Source organism: Sceloporus undulatus, chromosome 2 (genome assembly GCF_019175285.1).
Source record: "Sceloporus undulatus isolate JIND9_A2432 ecotype Alabama chromosome 2, SceUnd_v1.1, whole genome shotgun sequence".
Lineage (NCBI taxonomy): Eukaryota > Metazoa > Chordata > Lepidosauria > Squamata > Phrynosomatidae > Sceloporus > Sceloporus undulatus.
The window spans coordinates 179,172,324-179,195,730 of NC_056523.1; the positions used below are offsets into that span (position 1 = coordinate 179,172,324).

A 23,407-nucleotide genomic window follows, 5' to 3' on the forward strand; every position below is an offset into this window, starting at 1 on the left:
ATTAATTCTGCAGTGTAGATACAGCATAGGCCCTCCAGAAAACCAGGGTTCAAATACCCTCTGGGCCATGGAAACCCACTGAGTGACTGTTGACAAGTCATGCTTTTTTAACCTCAGAGGAAGACAAAAGCAAACCCCCTCTAAACAAATTTTGCCAAGAAAATCCCACGATAGGTTTGCTTTAGGGTCATTTTAAGTCAGACATGACTTGAATGCAGACAACAACAAAGTAGCATAGAAGAGGGATCTTTTTACTCTGGTCTTCAATGCGAACACACTCAGAGCTGCTATCAATATAAAATCAAAATAGAAGTAACAGAGTTATAAACAAAAATACTGAAAATAGCAATGAATTATTTGTCACCTTGAAAGCTAACAACTCACCTCTGGCAGGTGCCCCTAGATGAAGCAAACCTTAATATCCAGGCAGGTCCAGGTGGAAATGTGCAAGTAGGAATAAGAAGAAAAGTAGAGATAGGTGTAAATGAGAGCAGATAGTTGGCAAGGAGAAAGAAAAAAGAAAGGGAGAGAAATAAGGGACCATCTGGTTCTCAGTGCGATATACTTTCTGTAGTAGGATGGGAGAGAGGAAGAGATTATCAGATGGGGGGAGCTGGGGCTAAATGCATACTCCTGGCATAATCATGTGATCGCACTGAAGGTTTTCAGATGACATCATGCTCATCCAGGATTTATCCCATGAAGATCCAGCGATGCTCCAGCAACAAACCATTCGTGGGGAAGTCCTGGGAATGCTTTAGTTGCAGGAGCATTCCTGAACGCGATGTGCCTGAAAATCTTCAGCACTAATGAGGGATTATGCTGGGAGTATGCCTTTTACTGCCAGCTCCCCCCCCCCTGTCTGATAATCTCCAGAGAGATGAGGGCTCACAGTACCTGGAGCAAGACTAAGGAGGTATGCAGTTCATAATGTTCTGCAGCAAAGAGACAAGTTCTGTTTGCACTGGCCAGGATATTCTAGGGACAGCCTGCGGTATCCCGGCCCCAGAGCCACCCCAATCTCCCCCCATTACTTTGGCCCTTCATTGCAACACCAGGTGGCTCTTCTTATGGGCATCCCACTGTGCTGCCCGGCATGATGGCAGTAGGTCATGTTAGGAAGGATCTAATTAGGGGAATTTCTGAATTTAGCTCAACTTGCTGAGAGGAAGGGTTCTAACAACATCCTCGTGAGACCATGTCCCATGATGTATTCGAGAGGTCCACAAGAATCCTTTGAGAGACGACGCTGAGACAGACTGCTCCAATTAAGTCTAAATATTTATTCAAAGGGGAAAACAAACACACAACAAAGAGCACACACATACACGCAATTCTCAATTAAAGTAAAGGAGGGAAATTCAGGAGAGAGTTGAGAGAGGCAAATCTACGGGAGATACTCCGGGAACCAGAGGTAGATGTAGATTATGAAAGGGCACGGCCACCGAAATGTGGGACAAAAATGGCAGAGGGAGCTAAAATCAGAGTTTGGTCTGACGTGAAGCCAGGTTGCATTCTGAATGTAGCACATCGATGTGTGCTAGACTGAGGCTTATATAGAGAATTTCTAGCTTCTGGCAATGAACTTTATGGCTTAGCTGCAGCCAAGACAAAGGGTGTAAAGACCTGGGCTTTTGTTAAACCAAGGTTTAACAAAGACTTAGCCAAGGCACTTGGATCTGAACACGATTGGGAAGGCAAACAGATGAATAGATGGCCATTGACTTAATCACTGGGCCATCAGGTGTGAGGCTGAAAACAAACAGCAAGTATTGTACTGGTTTTTGGAGGAGATGTTTTTTCTTGCCTAGCAACTCCCAAACTTCCTGTGGAGAATGTCCAGTCCTTTTCTCTAAGGCTTCTACCCCCTCCTTTGCAAGCTGCCTACATGACATCTCTGCTTTGGAGAAATCTTGTGCTATTTCAGCTCCATCATCTCTAGCCAGAGCTGTCTGTCAGTGATGGAGGTTGTCGTCACCCATATCTGGAAGCAGATGGGGGAAGGCTGCTACAGATGCTGTCATTTCTCAGGTGTGTGCAGCAAGCCCCCAGTCATAGATTATTTAGCATAGCCCTTCCCACCCCTTTCCATTTGATGCTGCTTACTGACCCTGCCATTCTCCCTCCTAGCACACTTGGAAATGGTATCTTGTTCTCTGGAGGACCTCTATGCACAGTCCCAGCCACCATCTTTCCACATGGGGCTCAAGGCCTGCCACAGCCACCCTTCACCCAGGATGGGATCTCATCCACTGCCTCTTGGCCGGAGACACAGCATGAGCAGCTTATTGCAAACTGACAAGATGGGTACAAAGGAGACGCAAAATCCAGAGGAGAAGCAGGTAATAAAGGGGAACAACCAAAGGGTGAGATCATTGTCTTTTGTTCCTCAAACCTTGATGGATTGGTTTGGTTTTAACTAGGGGCTAGTCTATACCTAAGTGTATCATGTGAATTGCTGCAGATTTTCATACATTTGCACTGATGTCTTAATTTTCCTGCCAAACTCACATCTGCTGACCCACCCTCTACCAAAAATGCACAGCCTTGCGAATGCATGTGAATCTATGCAAAGCAGTCAACCAGCCACATGTTCAATAATGCACATCATCAGGGATACTCATTGATACTCCGGTAAAAACCATGAATCTTTTTTCATCTCTGTAAAAAGCCCAAATTCTGTGTGGTTGGATTACAGTTCATCTGATTCAAATGAGGAGTATTTTAATTGTGTAGACAAGCCCTAGGACATCACAATCCACTAGGGACAGCCAGATAGAAAATGGTGTCACAAAATAGTAAGCAAAAGAGTGGCATTCTGTTCAGTTATAATTAAGGACAAGGGTACCTGTAAGCAATTATCTGGGCCAAGATTTTATTCTTAGGACTAGAACAGATGCCACAATTCCTTCATACAGAAATCCTTTCGTCACCCTCCCCATCGCAGTTTTCTTGGTTTCAACAATGTGGGGTGAAGGAGGAGGGAAGAGAGCCTTTTCGTTGTGACTTTTGTTTGAACAATAGAAGCCAGCAGCTCTTGCTGATCTACTGCATATCTACCTGAGACCTACTAGCAGAATCTAGATCTTTCATCAGTCCATTCCTGTTCTAATATGAGAGGCTATGAATAACAGGTCTTTTGGATTCTGGTCTCCATGTTCTCCAGCTAGATGCTCCTGAAAACTCATAAAATGATTCATGAAGGCTATAAACATTCCTTTTCTTATGAGCACAGAAGCGGACATTCAGAAGTACAGGTTCAGTCTCCCTTATCCAGAATTCTGAAATCTGAAATACTCTAAAATCCAACACTTTTTTCATGGGTGGCTGAGATAATGACACTTTTGCTTTCTGATGGTTCTGTGGACACAGACTTTGTCTCACACACAAAATTATTAAAAATATTATGTATAATATCACTTTCAGGCATATGCAACAAAAATGAATTTTATGTTAAGACACTGTTCCTGTTTCCAAAATATCTGATTATGTATATGCACATATTCCAGAATATTCCAAAAACTGGGGAAAAATCCAGTCCCAAAACACTTCTGGTCTCAAGCATTTCGGATAAAGAACTCTCAACCTGTATGTACTTGTCTTGCTGAACATTTAGGTTAACATGAACTTCCATCATAGTTGTGGCTACTAAGAAACCTCTCCTCCATTAATTCATATTTTAAAGCCATCTAAAATTGTGCAGTTATCACTACATCTTGAACCAGTTAATTCTATTAATTGTGCATTATGTCTAAAAGCACTGTTTTGTTTGTTCTGAGTTCAATGAAAAATCAGTGTTGTTTGCAAAAGTAATCTATCTGGGCCATGGATAAGCTTGATCTGTTTTTATCAACTGCAGTCTGCCTCCTTGCATTTTCAGATGAAATAACAGCCATGGGTGACCACCAGCCAATGATAGCCTTATCACCTCTGCATTTGTCAGCTATTGTTTTGTAAATGCTTGAACGGATCAGAGATAAGGGTCTACACATACAGCAGGGATGCTCTAGATGTTGTTTTGCCTCTTAAGTTAACAGTAGAGTTTCTTTCTTTCTCCTGTCCTGCAGCCCTCTCTTAATATGCACTTTCAGATCTGCCTTAAACCATACCCTCCAACTGTCCTGATTTGGCAGAGATAATCCCAATTTATTCTCTGTCATCCTACTTTTTCAGCTGCTTTTGAAATGTCCCAGTTTCTCTCTCCTCCTACTTTCCCCCTTTATCCTTGGCTTACTTCAGTTATTGCAAAATGAGTTTAAAATACAAAAGCAGTTTACATACCATTAACTCAACAGGGGAGAGAGGAGAAAAGGGGCAGAATTTTGCCCTTCCCAGTAAGCTCAGGCAAAAGCAAATTGCTTTAGCTTCTCTTAGTCTATGTGGTCTCCCATTTTAATGTTGCTTGGCCACATGTACCCTGGTTTTCATCTTTGAAATGATAGAAGGCATGCTTAAACAAGGACTTAACTGGTATGGGAAGGATATCTATTGTTTGATGGTATTTAAAATTGCCCAAAATGTCCCCCCTCCACATTATATATCTCCAATAAGAAGTAAACATTATGCAAACCCCTTCATACCACCATTGATGTTACATGCTTAAAAGCAGTGCTGTTGGCCTCATTATGCACAAAAATTAGCTACCAACAACATTGCTTGATACATGCATTATTTCCGGTTTCTAGTGACCATTTTTCAGAGGGTGTGAACTGACATAAAACAGCAGATTTCAGCCTCCTTTGACTCCATCCCACCTCTGGGTATGTCAACAGCTGACTAATTTCTAAGGAAGGCTTGAGACTAGTGTCAGAAGTAAGGGAATGTCTATTCACTCTAGAAGATGTTCACTGCCCAAGGGTTGAGGCTGTACTGAGGCAGAAACTTAGATAATACCTCTTCATAGTCCATGTTGGGAGCTCTGGGTGGATATGGAGATTTTCTTATCAAGATGACATTACATGCTCTCTTTGCTTGGGATCATTTTGGTCTCTTTGCTTATCAGAGCATCTGCTGCCTGACTTTGGACCACTTCCCCTTTTGCCCTTTCGCTGATTGGAAGCGGGTGCGAGGCTTTGCCCACACAGGATGTGGGGGAAGCCAGTAGCAGGGCAGTCCCTGCTCCGCAGGGTGTGCCTCTGAACTCCTCTGCTGACCCAGCCATTGACAGCAGTAAGTACTATGCTGAGCGGGGTGCTGGGCTGCCCCTTGGGGAGACTCCTGAAAGCCTCAGGTAGAATTAAGGGGGCAGAAATAGGCTAGAGTGCATAGGTGGGACTGGGGGACACATAAACACAGAGCTGGGAAAGTAAGGGAGGGATATTGGTAGGGCCTCTGGAGTGCTGCAAGACAAAAACCCAACCCTTCTAACCCTCTGTAATGAAGCAAGACTTCTCTGTTTCCTCTGGGGCTTGAGCAACCAATGTGGGTAGGGCTGCTGATGGAGTCGAGAACCTTAGGTTGCATTGAGAGGGTCCTCCAGCAAACCTGGAAAGAAGGCAGATAATCCTTACCCTCTGATTGTCCTGATTTGGTAAGGACGTTCCCAATTAATCCCCTATCATCCCAACATTTTAGCTGCTTTTAAAATGTCCCAGTTTCTGATGTTGCTTGGCCACACGAGTCCCAGATTTCCTCTGTAAAATGTTGGAGGCTATGAGAATCCATGGGTAGCAAAACAGCAGTGAACCAACACAGAACTGGAGAGAGCTGCAGTAGTCCACTGATTAGGTTTCAGGGGGTAGCAGGGTTTGTTATCACATACAAATGGGCCTCTGTATACAAGTACAGTGGGCCTTTGGCAGAGAAATGGCGGCTCTGCAAACACTTTAATGACGAGATGCCTCTATGATGATTTCATCACGGGAGACAAGCGTGACCGGTGATCACACCCTTGCACTTTAGGGATGATCTAGCCATGTTTTAAGGATGGTAAGACTCCGTATGATAATCTCCACATTGCTACACAGTGGCTTCCCCACCCTTGGTGTCCCCCGGTGTTTGAGGGGGGATGCCAGGGGGTGACCATTGCCAAAAGGGCACACTCATCCCTTCTCCTTTGCCTCAGTGGCAGAGGCCTCCTCCTGAGGGGACTTCTGCTACCATGGCAAAGCCAGGAGAAGTGCCCTTGGTCTTCTCCTTCCCTGCGGTAGTGGAAGCCTCCTCCTGAGAAGATTGCCACTGTTGCGTCAAAGTCATGAGGGGTTTACTTGCCCCATGTCACCCTACAGAGGATGGAGGATGACCCCTCTTCTGGGGTGTCACTCCATGTAGGCCACATACCTCGCACTCCCTAGTGATCCCACTGCTGCTACAGTTGGGTAGTGTATGCTCAGTCCAAAAGAAAGAAAGAAAGTGTTCTGGTGCCACAGATGTGACCCACCTTGGCTCAGGCCATTTCTAGTGATCTAGAAGAGTGGGAAATGTTTACATTATTTGGAAGAATAGGTATCCATTCTCCTCTGCTGAGGTCACTATGACACAGTTGACTCCTTGGATTGCATTTCTCAGATTCCCCTCAACCAAGAGATTCTGGGAGTTATACCTTCCCTCCCCCAAAGTAACATTTCCAAGCACTTTACCATGATGAGAAGGGGCTGCACATTTGTAAGGTAAAACCGAGTCTACCTGTTTTCTTCTGACAGATGTTGGGTGATACGCACCTCCCTCCCCCTGGTCCCATTAGGGATACGTCTCCCCTTTACTGCAATCTGGAGGAGATGAAACAACTAACAGTGATGCCCCCCAGCCCTTGCAGCCCCCCGCTGCAGGTACTCGAATCCTGGGAACAACACATAGATTCCAGCTCCCTACGCAGTTACTTCTACAAGCCAGCTACGGGCGAGAAGTCATGGAAGCCGCCACGGAGGACACAAGAGAGGGTGAGGTGAAGTACTGGTTTGGAGCATGGGTGCTAATCATCATATGAAAGTCTTGCAGTTCTTTCTTCTGGTCACATCAAACATTTCCTGCAACAGGGAGTGGCAAAGAGGGAGGCTATAGGCCTGTCATCTCTAGCTGGTCATCACCCTGGCTGTCATTAATATGAAGGCATGAGCAGGCAGAACACAATGGTCAAGTTAAATGTTTGGGGGTCTGCAACACAATGTTGCTGTGTGGATTGCTGCTGTTTGGGGTTCCAACCAGGCATTCCCTTTTCTCTGATACATTTATTTCTTTAATTTATCATTCTTCTTTCCTACCCAGCACTTAGTATAGGTCGTGTTTCTCTTATCTGGAATGCTTTGGATGAGAAGTGTTTTGGATTTCAGAATTTTTTGGAAGTTGGAATACCTGTATTTGGATATACATGAATAATGAGATATATTGGAGGTGGGACCCATCTAAACACAAAAATCACTTATGTTTCATATACATCATACCCATAATCTGAATATTTTGGATGTTAAAAGTCCAGATAAGGGAGACTAAACCCATATGACCATTGGATATAGTCAGTCTTCACTGGGCTATATTTTATTATTTCCCTTCCTTATCATTTTTTCCCTTCTTAAAGTTTTTCTTTTTTTGGTTCTTCTGCCAAACTATCAGGTCCCGCTCAGTCTCCCTTTATTTGTTTGTTTGTTTATTTATTTCATTTCTATGCCACCTTTCTCCTACAAAGGGACCCAAGGCGGCTCACAAGATAAAAACATTTAAAAATGTTTGTGCATGGATGGTGCTTTTTTTGGCTAGAAAAGGGTCCACACAAAGAATGAGCTCACTCTTTGGAGATCAGGATTATCCATTGCCTAAATGAGGGGTCCATTCGCACTGCAAAATTATAATACAGGTTCAGTAAACCTTATCTGAAATGCTCCAAAATCTGAAGCTTTTAAAGCATTAAAACAATGCTTGGAGGGAAAGACTGTGGCACTCCTGCTCATTTGTCATATGTGGGCCCACTACACACGGCTTTCAGATTAGGCTGAAATAATAATAATAATAGTTTATTTATATTTCCCGCCTCTCCGAAGATCAAGGCGGGATAACAACAATAAAATAATACAAGATAATACAAGTAATACAAATACTAATACAATCAATAAAACACTAATATTGAATTTATCAATTACCAAAACTGCATAACGGAACTGGCAATTGTGTGCATGCCCATGGGCACTCGTGCCATACTATGCCGTGTGCACGAGCCCCATTGTTTCAACGGGGCTTGAGCATATTCAGTACTGTATTTGCCTTACATTGGTTGGGGGTCCAGAACGGATCTCCCACATAAGGCAAGGGCGCACTGTATATGTAAATATTCCAAAATTCCCCCCCCCCCCCAAATCTGAAATCCAAAACATTTCTGGTCCCAAACGTTTTAGGTAAGGAGCACTCAATCTGTACTAGTATTCCGCTTTATCACCCTCCAGGTGTTTTGGGGCTTCACTTTCATAATCCCCTCCATTGGCTATTCTAGTTCAGGCTGATGGGAGATATAAGATAAAAAAAACATCAAGAGGGCCACAACTGCACACCCTTGGCTTTAATGGAGGCGGCTTACTCCAGGGGCAGTGAGCTAGTTTTTGTCCAAATACTAAGGGGTTTATCCATAGAGTTTAATCTATTCCATGTTGTAGTTTGATCTGTAAGGGAGCTACCCAGAGTGCTGAATCTATTTTGGGAACAAGGCTTGGATAGCTAATTTAAAGTTTGGACTAAAAGCCAGAGCAGATTTCACAATTTATTATTATTATTATTATTATTATTATTACTATTATTTCTTTCCTGCCTCAAGGTGGGAACACCAACAAATCAACCATGCACAACATCAATTAAAAACACATTAATTAAAACACGCCACAGTTTAAAAGGACAAATAAGACATACGCATTTGAAAACAATCCACATTTAAAATTCATCATCTAAATTCACAATTTAAAAATCACCTGGATAAGCCTAGCAATTCCACTGACTTCAAGCCACCAGGGTCAAATAAAGAAAATAATCTGGTGTGACAAGTGTGGTTGCTGGATCAAGAAAGTTAAAGCTGAAAAGGGATTCAATGAAGTTAGGAAAACTATTAATAATTTTTTCCACGTTATAGGTACTGGATACTAAATTATTTGGATATAGACATTGAAGAGGGAGGAGAGAGGGGGTTTGAAAAGGATGTGCTGGAATAATGGTAATAGTTAGTAAGGATGTATTATGTATGTTGTGTGATATTACAGTCCATAAAACTAATAAATAAAGCAATTAAAAAACCATTCAAGCCACCGGCCTGCAGTGCCTGGTCTAGAGAGAGTAAGCAGTGTCACAAGTGCATGGGGGGAATGCATTGTATCCCTATCACCACATTTGGTGTGGAGCTGAAGATGGGGAGATAAGGTGTGTTGGTGTCCTTCATGTGGGTGATGTAGCGTATAATGTGGGAAATGACCATTTTTAATCTGTGTGAGCCTTCCTGAATTATTTATTCCAGGAGAGACTCCCTGAGCGTGGTTATTTAAACAGAAAACGCAAAATTATGGCTGCTTCTTTGATTTTCTATTCCTGGGGATAGACGCAGCTTTACAAATGCAAATTACTGATGGTGCTTGGTTTTTATTTTTTGACGCAGAGCAGCTGGTGGCAGTGGCTTAGTTGTACATTCAACCTATAATGTACCCTGGCCCCCAGGAGCCTCTGAGCAGGTGCAGCATCTTTGCCATGGCTGTCCTCTGTGGGAGAGAGTATAGTAGCCTAGCATCTTTCTCTCTCAACTGAAGTGATAGCCCCATATTGCTATAGTGCCTCATTGCCAGGGGTCACTACCAATAACTGTAAATGTGTACATTTACAGCGCTATAAAATAAACTATAATAATAATAATAATAATAACTGACCACTGTTCTTGTAGGTATCAAAAATTGAGAAAGAAAAGATCATGTTTCTGAGAGCGATAACAGAAACGTTGTAGGAAATAGAGGCTGAAGTCAGTGGTGTCACTAGGGTTGGCGTCACTCATGGTGTCACCCCCCGCATTGACCTTCTCCCATACCACATCATACAGAAGCCATAGTAATGTTTTTTGCACTGATGTTACTTGTAAATCACAATTCCCATATATCACTGAACGTAATGGCAATGGCTGTGACATAAACAACCAGCAAAATTAAAATTAGGCCTTTAAATTACAATATTGTATGCACAACCTAAATGTATTTACATATACATAGTTTCATGAATTTAAAGTAAAGGTATGGTAAAATGTGACATTTTTAACGAAAATTGTAAACATATTTCTTTAATTTTTTAAAAATTAAATTTGAAGTTTTCTTATTTTTAAAAAACCTTGAGGCCCCTCCTTTCTCCTCCCACTGAGATTAAGCCCACGCACACTACCTCTTAAAGCATTTTTAAGGGAAGCAGGCAAATGCCACAGCCCGTTCCTGCCAAAACATAATGTTTGAGGAGCAGTGGTGTCACCCCTCTTAAAGTATCACCTGATGTGGTCCGCATCCCCTAGTGACACCACTGGCTGGAGTTTTGCACATGGCTCAGAGATACCTAGAATCACTGATGTTCACTGTGTGAGCTGGTCATGTCTTTCTCTTTCCACCCTAGTAGTGATGGTGGGAGGGATGCCACCATCTAGCAGTGGCATCACAAGTGGGTGTGAGGGGTGCGGAGTGCACCAGGTGACACTCTAGAAGAGGGGTGACACCTAGTTGAGCCCTTCTGTTGCTGCATCCCTCCCAGCTTTGCTGTGGCACTAAAGAGAGGGCCGAATGCACCATTTTGGCCACTTCCGCCCTCCCGAGCAAGCCCCCCCCCATTCCAGGTGACAGCAGGGGTGAGGATGCCATTACATCTAGTAGTTGCATGGGCACATATGCATTTTGGCACATGCCTGTACCTGTTATGAATGCAAACCTATATGCATTCCAAATTCTGTACTGCATTTGTTAAGCCAACCAAAAGCATATGCACATATTTGGCATGTGGTTATGATGACTGGGGTCTCAGGGAACTGTATCCCCCAAAAGTCATGTTTCTAGGCTCTGCAGTACATTTCTGTGCTTGTGTAAAGCCACATATCCCTCCTTTTTGTGTGTATGTTATATAAGGCAATTCAGGGACTTTCTTGGTTGTGAGAGCACAGGTTCATTCCTTGGGGGTTTCACTCCAGGCCCAGCTCACCCACAAGAGATCCTTGTTGGCAGCCTCCTGCCAGCTCCCTCCCTCCTTCCTTTCCCAGAGGCCGCTTCCAAAGCCCATCGCTCCCTGGCACCTTAGGTCAAGCTGAACCGCTTGGGCTGCCCGCCAGGTGCCTGTGAAATTCAGCCGTAATTACTCTAACGAACTATGTGTCCTAGCAGAGCGAGGCGAAGAAGGAGCCAGCCGGCTGATTAATATACAAGCTCGTTTTTTCTCTACCCGGCCCCATTGCCACGTGCATCCTTCCCAATTCCTAGGAAAAGAGCTTGTGCCTGAAGGTCTTGTTCATGTACCCACAGCCGTGAGGGTGTAGAAAAGCTGTGGGTTGGAAGGACAGAGGGCTGTGGGAGGTGGGGGCAGAGGGTTGAAAGAAATTGTGGCTAGAGGGCTGTGGATTAACACTCCAGGAATCAGTTCATTTTAGAGCTGGGAGAGGTGAAGGGAAGGGCAGCCTTTCTTATGAAAGCCTGTCAATGGTCCTGTTTTCTAGATAGAATCTCTTGTCTTTTGCCTTCCCTTGTCTCCTCTTCCTTCCACTCTGCCAATTTGTGTGCTTCTGTTTCATCAGACCTTTTTACAGCCAGAGGGCCAGGGCCTTTCAGCCCCAGGAGAGGAGTCTGCTCTTGATGAACTGTTGGATAAAGCAGAAGACGAAGGGAAGGCAGGGGAGCAGCCGCAGCAGCCACAGCCAGTTTCTCTGGGACTCTCCAGGGCCAGAGAGAAGAAGCTGGGCTACACCAAATCCATGGTGCTGCCAGAGACCCGAGGGCCCAAGGTAAGTCAGAGCAGGGGTGCTGGCAGGGGGAAGTAGCACAGGGTCCTCCAAGTCTTCCTGCCTAGAAGGGGAGGAAGGAGATACTTTCGCTGAATATGTCACAGAGAGGACCAGGCTTGTGTTGTTATATTGTGTGCCTGGAGCAGAATTAGGTGTGTGTGCAGTGGCGTCACTAGGGTTGATGTCACCTGGTGTAGTAATTCATGGTGTCACCCCCCCCCCCCCCTTTCCCCTCCCCCTATCCTACCCCACACAGAATCTTTAATAATTTTTTTTGTACTAATGTTACCCATTAATGGTAATTCCTGTATAATACTGAATGCAATGGTAGTAGTTGTGACACAAACAACTAGCAAAATTAAAATTATACCTTTAAATTACAATATCACATGCATGGCATAAATGCATTTACTATACTTATACATAGTTTCGTTTGGTAAAATATGATGTTTTAAAGAAAATTTGGTAAAATGTGATGCTTTAAAGAAAATATTTTATTTTTATTTTTTTAAAAAAATAAATGTAAAAGCTGGGGCCTTTCCTTTCTCCTCACACTAAGCCTCAACCCATTTGTACAATTTCTCCAGCACTTTAAAGGGATGCAGGCGAATACCACAGCTTGTTTCTACGCAAAGGCAGATGTTTGAGGAGCAGTAGTGTCACCCTTCCCTTAGGGTGTCATCTGGTGCAGTCCGAACCCCCAGCACCTCCTAGTGATGTCACTGTTGTGTATGTATGATGAGGGAGAGTGTTGTACAGGATGTGTGGAATGGAGGACAATGATTCTAGGAAGTGATTGGACACACAAAGTAGATGGGAAACCCTCTTCATTTCTCTCTCTCCCCTTCTCTCTTTACAGGGAAATCATCGCAGGAACCTTTCCCAACACAGTTGTGAGGCCTGGCTAGGGGAATGCCCAGAGTCCACACCTGCCAATGGTTCCCCTTCACACAGCCCTGATCTCCTGCATGTAAGTCACAGCCACTGGAGAGGAGCAGTGGTTAGATGTGCTGGACTTTACCCCTTGCCTCTGGCTAGACAGACGGGGAATGATGGGAATTGTAATCCAGTAAATTCTGGATGATGCTGAATTGAGGGAGAAAAACTGGAGGAAGAGTGAGGCCAGGAAGGTAGTAAAGGATTTTCTAGGGCCAAGATTGAAGAAATCTAGGATCAGGGACCGATATGACTAAGTCATATTACTAAGAGAGCTAATGCCAGGGATATCACCATTTAGCCTGTGGTGCTCATGGAGCAAACTTGTTTAAACTAATTTTCTACGATTCTCAGTTTAAAGTTTAACTCAGTTTAAAGTTTTCTATGATCCTAAGTACCTCATAGGGTTGTTGTTGTTGTTGCTGCTGCTGTTGTTTGCCTTCAAGTTGTTTCTGACTTATAGTGACCCTAAGGTGAACCTATCATGGGGCTTTCTTGGCACTATTTGTTCAAAGGAAGTTTGCCATTGTCTTCCCCCTGAAGTTGACAGCATGCGACTTGCCCAAGGTCACCCAGTGGGTTTCATGGATGAGCTAGGAATCTAACCCTGCTCTCCAGAGTCATAGTCCTACATTGACACCCACTGTGCCATGCTGGCTGTACCATAGTGGTGTCGTAATTGTAAAAGAATGGCAATTACGGGCCAACCATGTACACCATCTTGAATGAAATCCTGGATGAAGTTGTCGTTAAAGAAATAATCTCCCTCCCGCCCATTGCTTGGTGGGGTCTCCTTGTCCCTATTCCCTGAAAGAATCTGGTGGAACAAACTCTTGTCCCTTGCACATGGCCCAAAACTCAGCTGTACCATTTCAAGCAGGAGGTTCCTTAGCTTGGGGGGTAGGACTTCGATATCCCATCTGTCTGACCTGATTGACATACTGACTGCTGCCCAGGTAGAGGGCTATGGTGGAATGGAGGATGCATGGCAAAGAAAATGAAGAACCATGTGTTCCCCAGTGGCATCTCCCACTCCTGGTGTCACCCAGTGTGTGTGTGGAGACTTCCTGGGGGAGAGGTTTCTGGAGGTGATGCACTCATTCTCTTGATGAGGAGAATGAGGCAGCAGCACCAAGGTGGCGGGGTGCTCGGCTTCTTCCGTGCCAATGGAGCATTCATTCTCCTTATGAAGAGAACGAGGCAGCGGCATCTAGATAGACTGGGCCAACCCAGTATCACCTCTTTTCTGGGGTGTCACATGGTGCAGGCTGCACCCCCTGGACCCACCTACTGAAGCACTGGTGTTGCCAATTGTGAGGTTGGGGAATAAGTGGTCAAAAGGGCTAATGGGTTTCAGAATGCATTCTTTGGGAAGAAGTGGGGCACATATCTGCATTGGCCGGATACTCTGGAGGGCAACTAGAGTATCCTGGCCCTGGAGCTGCCTGACGTTACCTCATTACCTGGACCTACCAATACGACATGCAGCAGCTGTTTGAAATGGGTCTCACTGAGCCGCCCAACATATCCACAATCACCATGGGTTGCTTCACTTTGAAGTCAGAATGAGGTGCCCAATGACGATTGCATGAGCTGGGTGCCTTGATCTGATCTTACAGTGAGTGAGTATGGCAGCAACAGATGTGTCAGGCAACTCAGTGGGATGTCTTTCAAATAGCTGCCCGATCTTGGAATGGAGGGTTCTGGATCTTGCCAGAAGAGCTGGAATAAAAATCATGTTTTTTATAATTCATTTTAAGGGAGGCATTGGCCAGTTCTGGTGCTCAACATGCTGGACATTATCTGGTCTGTTTGCACCAGAGCTATTGTTGGGTGTGTGTGTCATCTGGTCTCCCATGTGGAGAATGGGGATTTGGCCTGTGCAGACAGGGCCATAGAGATCTCAACCATGTCACATAGACTAGAATGTGTGTCCCCTCCTTCAAGGGTGTTCTTCCCAGACTACCCAGGCTTGTCCCTATAAATTACCAATGCAAAGGAATCTTGTAGCACCTTTGAGACTAACTGAAAGAAGCTGGAAACATATGCTTTCATAGACTTGAGTCTTCTTGTTCAGATGTATGGAAACTTACAAATAGTGTGTGTACTGTACTTGCTTTTGCTACTTGCTATTGCTTCTTCTGTTTCTTTCCCCAACTCCTTTGAGAATTTATATTTCTTCCCAAGCTACTGTTAGCAGCATCTCTTCATGATGGCTCTCTTTCTAGTGGGCCAGGTCTCATTTAGGGATGAGCAGGGTGACCAGATGTCCTCTTTTTCCAGGGCATGTCCTACGTTTCAACCTCCTGTCCAGGAGGAATTTCAACATGTCCTCCATTTTGAGCATTGCTAAGAAACACGAATTCATATTAGTGTTTATAACTTTTATTTTGTAATGTCCTATATTTTCCTTGAAAGTCCTACATTTCTTGTCCTCCTTTGTGGTTATGACATCTGGTCACCTTGGGGATGGTGCATTGCTTAGACCAAGAATCTGCGGAGAATAATGAGCTGTGGTGAGCAAGAACTGTGGGAAGAAGTAGAGTGCAGTTTAGGAAAGATTAGAAGACTAATTGAGGATATTGTCTAACATAGCTTCTTTGCTGCAGGTGGTGGAGAAATCTGGACAGCTGAACAAAACCAAGATTGCAGAAGGAGGACGGAAACTCAGGTACCCAGCTGGCATTCCAGTGGTGAGGAGAGGGCAGACACTGCCCTTGGAGAGGGGGTCCTTGTTCTCCCTCTCTTTTGGTGGAATCCAAGAATGCTTGTCTATCCCTTGCAATAACCTGGCTGGCTCCTCAGCTTCGACTGTGTAGCATTTCACAGCTGAAGGGATTTTGACAAGTAATGTCCTGGCCATGAATAGACAAAGGGGCTAGGAGGGGCTGCTGGTGGATAATGGGCCTTTTTCAGCTGCCGTCACAGATGGGGCGGGGGCTGTAATAAAGCAGAGCTGAGCTTGTGTTCCCTCCACAAGAGAAGGGGAGTCAAACCCAGCAGAATGGCACATGTGGAGTTTGAAGCTGCTACATAATCTGCTCTAAAGCAGATACACATGTCTGGTCCCATGTATGTGTCTGAATTGTGACTCAGTATCTTTAGCAAGATGTTTATAAGGAGACTAGCATGGATATGGGGGAAATTCGCTATCCTTCCCTTCTGCCCAGATTCTGGGATTATGGGTACCATATATACTCGACTATAAATTGATTTCATGTATAAATTGAGGGCAGGTTTTGGGCCAGAATTATAGATTGTGATATGAACCATGCATAAGGTTCATGAGGGTAAAATTTAGAGGCATGTAGCAAAGGATCTGAAGGTTAAAGGAAAGTAAAATGATGCTAAAGAACTTACAAAATTCCAGCAGGCATAACTGTGCTCACACTAATAGCTGGATGTGTGTGTAAGTGCTTCCAGGACAGATTACACTCTTGCCTTTCACCAGAGGATGGTTCCTTTAAAAAAAAAAAAGAGTTAAAGTACTGTATTTGCATTGACGTGTGGATAAGTCAACTCAGGTTTTGGGGGTCAATTTTTTGACTAAAATTTCTAGACCTATACATGAGTATATATAGTAGTTTATAGATAATTCTGGAGACAGTTCTAGACAGATACTTCCAGTTCAGAATTGCTTTGCAGATATTCTTTCCCTCTGTAACTGATGTTTTGTTGAAAGAAAGAAAAAAAGATGGGAGAAGCAGTGGGAATACAGAAAAGGGCTATCTGGACCTTCTGTAAAATTCCATAAATTCAGCAAGGCAATTGCATAGGACAGCGGCTGAACTTATCTCAAGGTTTGGAACCTTTGGCTCCTCACAGATGTTGCTGGGTTGCAACTCTCATCATTACTGACTGTGTCATGCATACCAGAGCCAATGGGAATTGAAGTCCAGCAGCATTTGGAGAGCTAAATATTCTCTCCCTACATTAGCTGGAAGCATCCTGTGTCTCACTTTGATCTGACCCCTGAGAAAATGCAGAAAATATGCCCATTAACCACCATGTTCAGTTCCAGTAGAGGTTAATGACAAAAGGCTCCTTTTGTCTTTTGTCACTCAAAGGATGAGGTCTGGTAATCTATATCAGTACAGTGCTTATTCTGATGAATGGATGTTTACTCGTGTAGCATGACTGAATGTGGAAGCATCTGTCTCAACATATGTGTGGGAGGGGAGTACTGAATATATATGTCAGCAGTTTTATCATCATGGATTCTCATCTTGTTTCTCTTATGACATCCTGCCTGCAACCCACCAGAAAGTGCTGGGCATCCTCATGGCTGGTGTTGGCTGGGAACAGCCTCATGTTCTACAAGGATCCCAAAGTAGCAGCTGCATGGGTGAGTGGAGTCGCAGAAGGTAATATGGGATGGGCGGGCTATAGCCCTTGCAAGAAAGGCCAGTCTAATTTCAGATGTGATCTCTGACATCAGTGGCCTTTAATTCCCCAATCAGGCCACTCGGTGAAGTGGGTTATGGATAGAGGGGGAAGGAGGGGATGGCAAAGAGAAAAAGAGAAGCAGTGGCTTTATACATTTTTGGCTGTGGCTAGGGTTGGTATCACCCAGTGTGTAACTCATGGTATCATTCACCCTTTGACCTCCTTCCATACTACAACGTATAGAATCCTCAGTAATGTCTTTTGTACTAATGTTACTCATAAATTGTAATTCTCATATACTACTGAATGGCAATGGTTGTGACATAAACAACTAGCAATATTAAAAGTATACCTTTAAATTACAGTATCACACACACAGCCTAAAAGGTATTTGTATGTACATTGTTTCATGTAGTTAGAGTGAAAATTGTAAGATGTGATGTTGTAAAAGAAAACTTAAAAAGAATAAACAGTTTTTAATTTTTTAAATTATTTTTTATTAAAAATTTAAAAAATATATATTTTTAAAAACCTGGGGCCTCTCCTTTCTTTTCCCACTGAGCCTCATCCCACTCACACCCTCTCTTCAGCATTTAAAGGGATGCAGGCAAAGGCACAACCCATTTCTGTCAAAGTCAGATGTTTGGGGATCAGTGGTGTCAGCTCGTGTGGTCCACATCATTGCACCCACTAGTGACACACTTATTAGTTTTTATTTATATATACTTGGCTTTGGCACTTCTACCCCCAACTGGCTTCAGCCTCACCCATAGCTAGTTTTTGCATGTTCACATTGCACAGGACACACTTGTCCTTTCCCAGCAAACTCTGGAGCAGAGCAAGCTTGACAGACAGCATCTTGAGATGTCCTAATTCCTGCTCTCTTCATTCCTGCAGACTCCATCTGGTAGCCGACCAGAAAGCAGTGTGGATTTACGTGGTGCTCGAATTGACTGGGCCAGAGACTTGTCCAGCAAGAGGAATGTTATCCATGTACGTATGTAAATATTCAGGGAATAGAATCTAGCCAAGTTTGACCTAAGACACATGGGGTCAGATTAAGGTTTTTTGTTTAAACCACCTCTGCCCCGGTTTGTCTGTTAGTCCTACATAAGGACACAGAGGCTGCTGCCATACTGTGGAATTAAGGAAGTTAGACACAACTTTAACTGTCATGGCTCCATCCTATCGAATCTGAGGATTTGTCATTTGTTGTGGTACCATAGCTCTCTGACAGAAAACGGAAAATATCTGACAAAACTATGAATCACAGAATTCCATAGTATGGAGCCATGGCAGTTTAAGTGGTGTCAAACTGCATTAATTCTGCAGTGTAGATGCAGCCAGACCTGATGCTTGATGACCTGTCTGTGGTCTAGGATAGAAAGAGAGGACACTCTATGCACTTTGAATATTTTCAAGCCGTGGATAGTTGAATCTATGGATATGGAGGGCCGAATGTACTTTTCATACTCCTTGCCCTTGTACTGTAAGATAATAGCCACATTTGCACAGAATGCTAAACCTGGAATCCTGACCTAATAACGCACAGTGTGAATGTGATGTAATGCTGGTATGTACGTACTGTTTGTTCACTCCCACTTCATTACTTTCATTACTTCATCACAAGAGTTGCCTCTGCATTATGTATCAACTAAGGATTATAGTATAATGCTGCCAAACAAGCTGGGATCATAAGCGGGGTTTATATCATAGTTTGTAGTTGAATTCAAATCCTGATTTGTTCACTGACTAGTGAAAAATAAGTGAAGCAGTAATAAATGGGATGAGTTCATCACATTGTGATTTGTTAAGCCAGGATTCCTGACTTAATGTTTTGTGTGACAGTAGCTGATATGTACTAAAAAAAAATAGGACAATGAGTTATATGGAACTGTTGACAAATCCTATAAGTCCTCTTCTCTTCTCCTCAGTTCCGCACCGTGACTGGCAATGAGTATCTCTTGCAGTCAGACAGTGAGGCTGTCAGCCAAGAGTGGTACCAAGCTATCAAAGGGGTCATCCGCAGGCTGGTGAGTGACGTACACCAAGAAACTTAACCAACCTCAATTCCTGTGACTCTTCTTAAAAACATACATTTTTATTTATGCACTTTATATCCTGCCCCTTTTTCAGAATCAGGTCTCAAGGTGGCTTGCAAACTAAGACAAAATGATACAGATAAAATCATAGAAAAGATTCTTACAAACTTGTAGTTAAACTGTCAATTAAAAATGTATAACTCCATAAAAAAACCTTTCAAGACAATATTAAAAGTCCTTTCTATAAAAAAAAAGTTTTTTTTTTAAAAAAAAGGAAGTCCCTGAAGCACGAAAATATATCAGTATTTCCCTGTCACCTGAAGAAAGACAAGTAGGGGGTCAGCTTAGCCTCCTTAGGAAGGGAGTTCTAGAACATTGGAGTAGCTATTTGAGAAGGTCCTTTGTCTCATGTCTCTGAAATAGTGCTGTTGTGAAGGATTGCATCCAAACTCTCTGAAAAGCTGAAAGCACAGAATATACTAAATAAATATCTAGCAAGAGCCTACCAAGATAATAACAGATAAAAGAAAGGAAAGGGACACTACACAAACAACGAGCATTGTAACAGGAGAGAAGTTACAATTTGCAATATCGATTTTGTGTTTTAATTTTTGTTGTTTATGTATTGTCCCTTTTCTTTCTTTTACCATTTATCTGTCCCTAAAGAAGATTGTAAAATATTACCGGGCTTAAACACATTGGGCTACTTGCAATAATAAACTCATCTTTTTCAGCATCCTGAGACTTTTGTCTCTTCTCTATCCTCATTTTGCTCTCCAAACCTGCATCTCACAGCATAAATTAAAAATGGGCCTGAGCAAGGCTGACATTAAAGACGAATGCAAGGATCTTGTTGTATTGTTGGAAACTCTGAAAGAGCAATGGGAAGAGTGTGGGTCAGGATGGTATCCCAGTGGCAGATCTTTGGTCACCCCAACTAATGAAGAAACAGAGTATTTTGCAATTTGACCAAATGAGTGAAGTTAAGCCCATTTGGCAGTTTTGTCCCACCAGTCTTGCCCATCCCAGCTTAACCTGCTTTCTTTCCAATTTGCAGGATGAAGAGAACCCTTTGGAGGAGCCACTCTTCTATCCACTCTCCAGATCAAACAGTGCTGATCTTGTAGACCTCAGTGCTGAGGAGGAAGAGGAGCCAGGGCTCCCAAAGGGTGAGATTTTTCTTATCTGTGTTCAAGGACTTAGGGGGCATGACAGACGGGCAGCTCTGTGCCACCTGTCTTTGCCCCGTGTCAGTGCTGTAGTGGCCGCATGCTGCAGCGCCAATGCACTGTCACCAATGCACTGTCAACACAGAGCAGCTTCTTTTTAACAGCACTTCAAATAGGAAAGGTCGCCACTATGATGCCACTTCCTGTCTGTGATGTTCGGATGCTGTGCCATCATGGTAGCCTCCGGTCCACACAGGGGCTGGATGAGGGAAAACAAACTCAAGCTGAATCCAGAAAAAACAGAGGTACTCGCGATAGGTACCCCAGGCCCAGGCAGGGAGATTTGCCATCCAGTCCTGGACGGGGTCACACTTCCCCTAAAGGACAAAGTCCGCAGTTTGGGAGTACTCCTGGATTCATCCCTACAGTTCTCATCCCAGGTGGATACGATGATCAGGAGTGCTTGATACCAGCTTCGGCTGATATGCCAATTGCGCCCCTGTCTGGACTGAAAGGACCTTGAAACTGTAGTACATGCATCGGTAACCTCTCGTTTAGATTTCTGTAATGCGCTCTACATGGGGCTACCTTTGTACCAAGTTCGGAAGCTTCAGTTAGTTCAAAACGCTGCAGCCAGATTGATCACGGGGACACCTAGATCGGACCATATTACACCGGTATTAAAATCTTTACACTGGCTGCCAATTAGCTTCCGAGCCCAATACAAAGTGTTGGTTATCACCTTTAAAGCCCTAAATGGCTTGGGCCCGAGTTACTTGAGGGAACGCCTCTCCCTACACAATCCGCCCCGCACTCTCAGAACAACTGGGAAGCTCCTACTCGAACATCCCAAAATGAGATTAATAGCCCCTCACCAAAGAGTGTTTACAACTATGGCCCCAACGCTTTGGAATAATTTCCCAGAAGAGATTCGACTCACTTCCACTCTAGATGCCTTTAAAAAGGGGCTGAAAACCCATCTCTTCCAGAAAGCATACCCCTCTGACCCTTTATAAGGGAAATCACCCCAAATATATATCTCCCTCAGGACGTTTTTTAAATTGTATTTGTAAATCGTGTGTTTTTTAAATATGTTATTTTATGAGTTGATTTTTATGAGTTGATTTTAAATGATTGTAATTATGATGTATCATTGATTTGATACTGGCTGTAATCCCACCTCGATCCGTGGGGAGATGCGGGAAATATATATAAAATTATTATTATTATTATTATTATTATTATTATTATTATTATGGCTCAGTGTCCGCACATTGCAGACAGGAAGTGTCATCATTCTCTTCATTCTTGCCTTTCCATGATGGCGCTGCTGCTGCCATGCACTAGGGTTCGGGAGTGTGTGGTTGCTGTGTGCTCCCAAACCCTAGAATTGGCTTGGTTATGGTGCTTCCCGCCCATATATACTGGGCCTAAGTCACATGAGACTTGAAAAGTGGAGAAGTGTACTTCTGGATTCAATGATTATTAATTACTAATTTGATAATATAAAGTTTTGGTGATAACAGAATTAAAATTTAATAAACAGCCTAATAGCTATTTGTTCTATCTTTTATCGGGCACATAATATTGGCAAATGTAAAACTAAAACTCAGTTAATGATAAAATGCTCCCTGGATTGTGGATAAGATAGTTTACAAAATAGTTATGTTATTTAAGTAGATTATATAAGGAAAGACTTGCTGTAATAGAGGCTTAGATGGATAGAAATAAAAGTTAGATTTATGTAGAAGTAAAAAATGATGAGGGAGAAAAAAGCCAGAAAGAATTCTTTATTCTCTGAAGGTGGGGAACATTTTTGTATCTTTTTAATTCAACTATTTGATTAATGAATTTGTATTCAGCGTATTATTTTAATTTCAATAAAAATTGGTTTCAAATTTTAGACTTCTCCCTTACTTGTGAATAGACATCCTCCTTATTTGAGAGTAGACATCCCCCTTACTCATGAGTGGACCTCTCCTCTTATTCACTAATAGATTTCTTATTATGCCTGATCCTGATTAGAATCTGAGATCATATTGCTGCCTTCTTGGCATAGGTGGCAGAGAGAGAGAGAGTCTTCAGGTGCAAGAGCTGAAGCTGCTTTAATATCTTTTCTTGCTTCCTCCCCTCCCTTTCTATCTTAGCACCTGCTAGTCCTGACAGAGCCTACAAAAAACGGGTCAAGAGCAAGCTGAGACGGTTCATTGCCAAGCGGCCACCACTGCGGAGCCTGCAGGAAAAAGGACTGATCCGAGGTGAGACTAGCCAAATCCCTGTAGGGCCATCATAGCTCAGGTTGCTTCTGGAGAGGATGGATTATTAGCAGTGTTATGGAGCGGGTATTTTGCCCATAGCACCCATCCTGATTGCCTCTGGCAGGCTTCCTTCATGCTTTAGGAGGAGCCCTGAAAAAGTCTGCCTTTGCACATAGAGATCCCACACTGTGAGAGCTTTGGCAGCAGGTTCTTGTTTTGGATTCCACCTTCATTGTTCCAGAACTTACACATACGTTTCTAGTAGCTCACTCAAGTTGGCTGCAACATGCTCAGTATTGCTAGGCTGATTCAATCCAGCCTCAGCCTGCTCTGGGGAGGTGGATGGGTGGGCAGTAAGTAAATTCACCAGTTTTATTCTCATTGCATTTCCTACTTCTCCATTCTTGTGCCATTCTCATTTGTATATTGGGTTGGAGGGCTCTTCCCCCCATCCACATGGAAGTCAGTGTCTAATTTTAGGCCTTTTTTAAAATGCATTTTTGTCCATATTTTTCTAATGTACAGATTTTTCCAAACATGCCTGTATACATTTTTAAAAAATGTACACACTTTTACATTGCGTGATCTCCCTATGTGTGTATGTGTGCGCGCGCTTATACATACACACATACACACAAAAAACCTATTTTAAACATATTTTAGTGTTTTAGTTGTTTTAATCATGTTTTTAATCATGTT

General features: G+C 43.3%; 1 protein-coding gene across 3 annotated transcripts in view; it reads left to right on the plus strand.

The window, feature by feature from the left end:
- ARHGAP9 (Rho GTPase activating protein 9) overlaps positions 1–23,407 on the plus strand; it is a 44,921-nt gene that overhangs the window by 10,695 nt on the left and 10,819 nt on the right. The window contains exons 1-10 of one of the 3 annotated variants that reach the window (XM_042455809.1): positions 5,059–5,169; positions 6,642–6,878; positions 11,711–11,917; positions 12,777–12,887; positions 15,463–15,524; positions 17,117–17,198; positions 18,137–18,232; positions 19,174–19,272; positions 20,339–20,450; positions 22,598–22,708. In XM_042455809.1, coding sequence (XP_042311743.1) covers positions 6,642–6,878; positions 11,711–11,917; positions 12,777–12,887; positions 15,463–15,524; positions 17,117–17,198; positions 18,137–18,232; positions 19,174–19,272; positions 20,339–20,450; positions 22,598–22,708 — 1,117 coding nt within the window. In that variant the 5' untranslated portion in view covers positions 5,059–5,169. Of the gene's footprint in view, positions 1–2,130; positions 2,367–5,058; positions 5,170–5,192; positions 5,231–6,641; positions 6,879–11,710; positions 11,918–12,776; positions 12,888–15,462; positions 15,525–17,116; positions 17,199–18,136; positions 18,233–19,173; positions 19,273–20,338; positions 20,451–22,597; positions 22,709–23,407 lie in introns of those variants that run through there. The other 2 variants (XM_042455810.1, XM_042455808.1) reach the window with 2 other exon arrangements.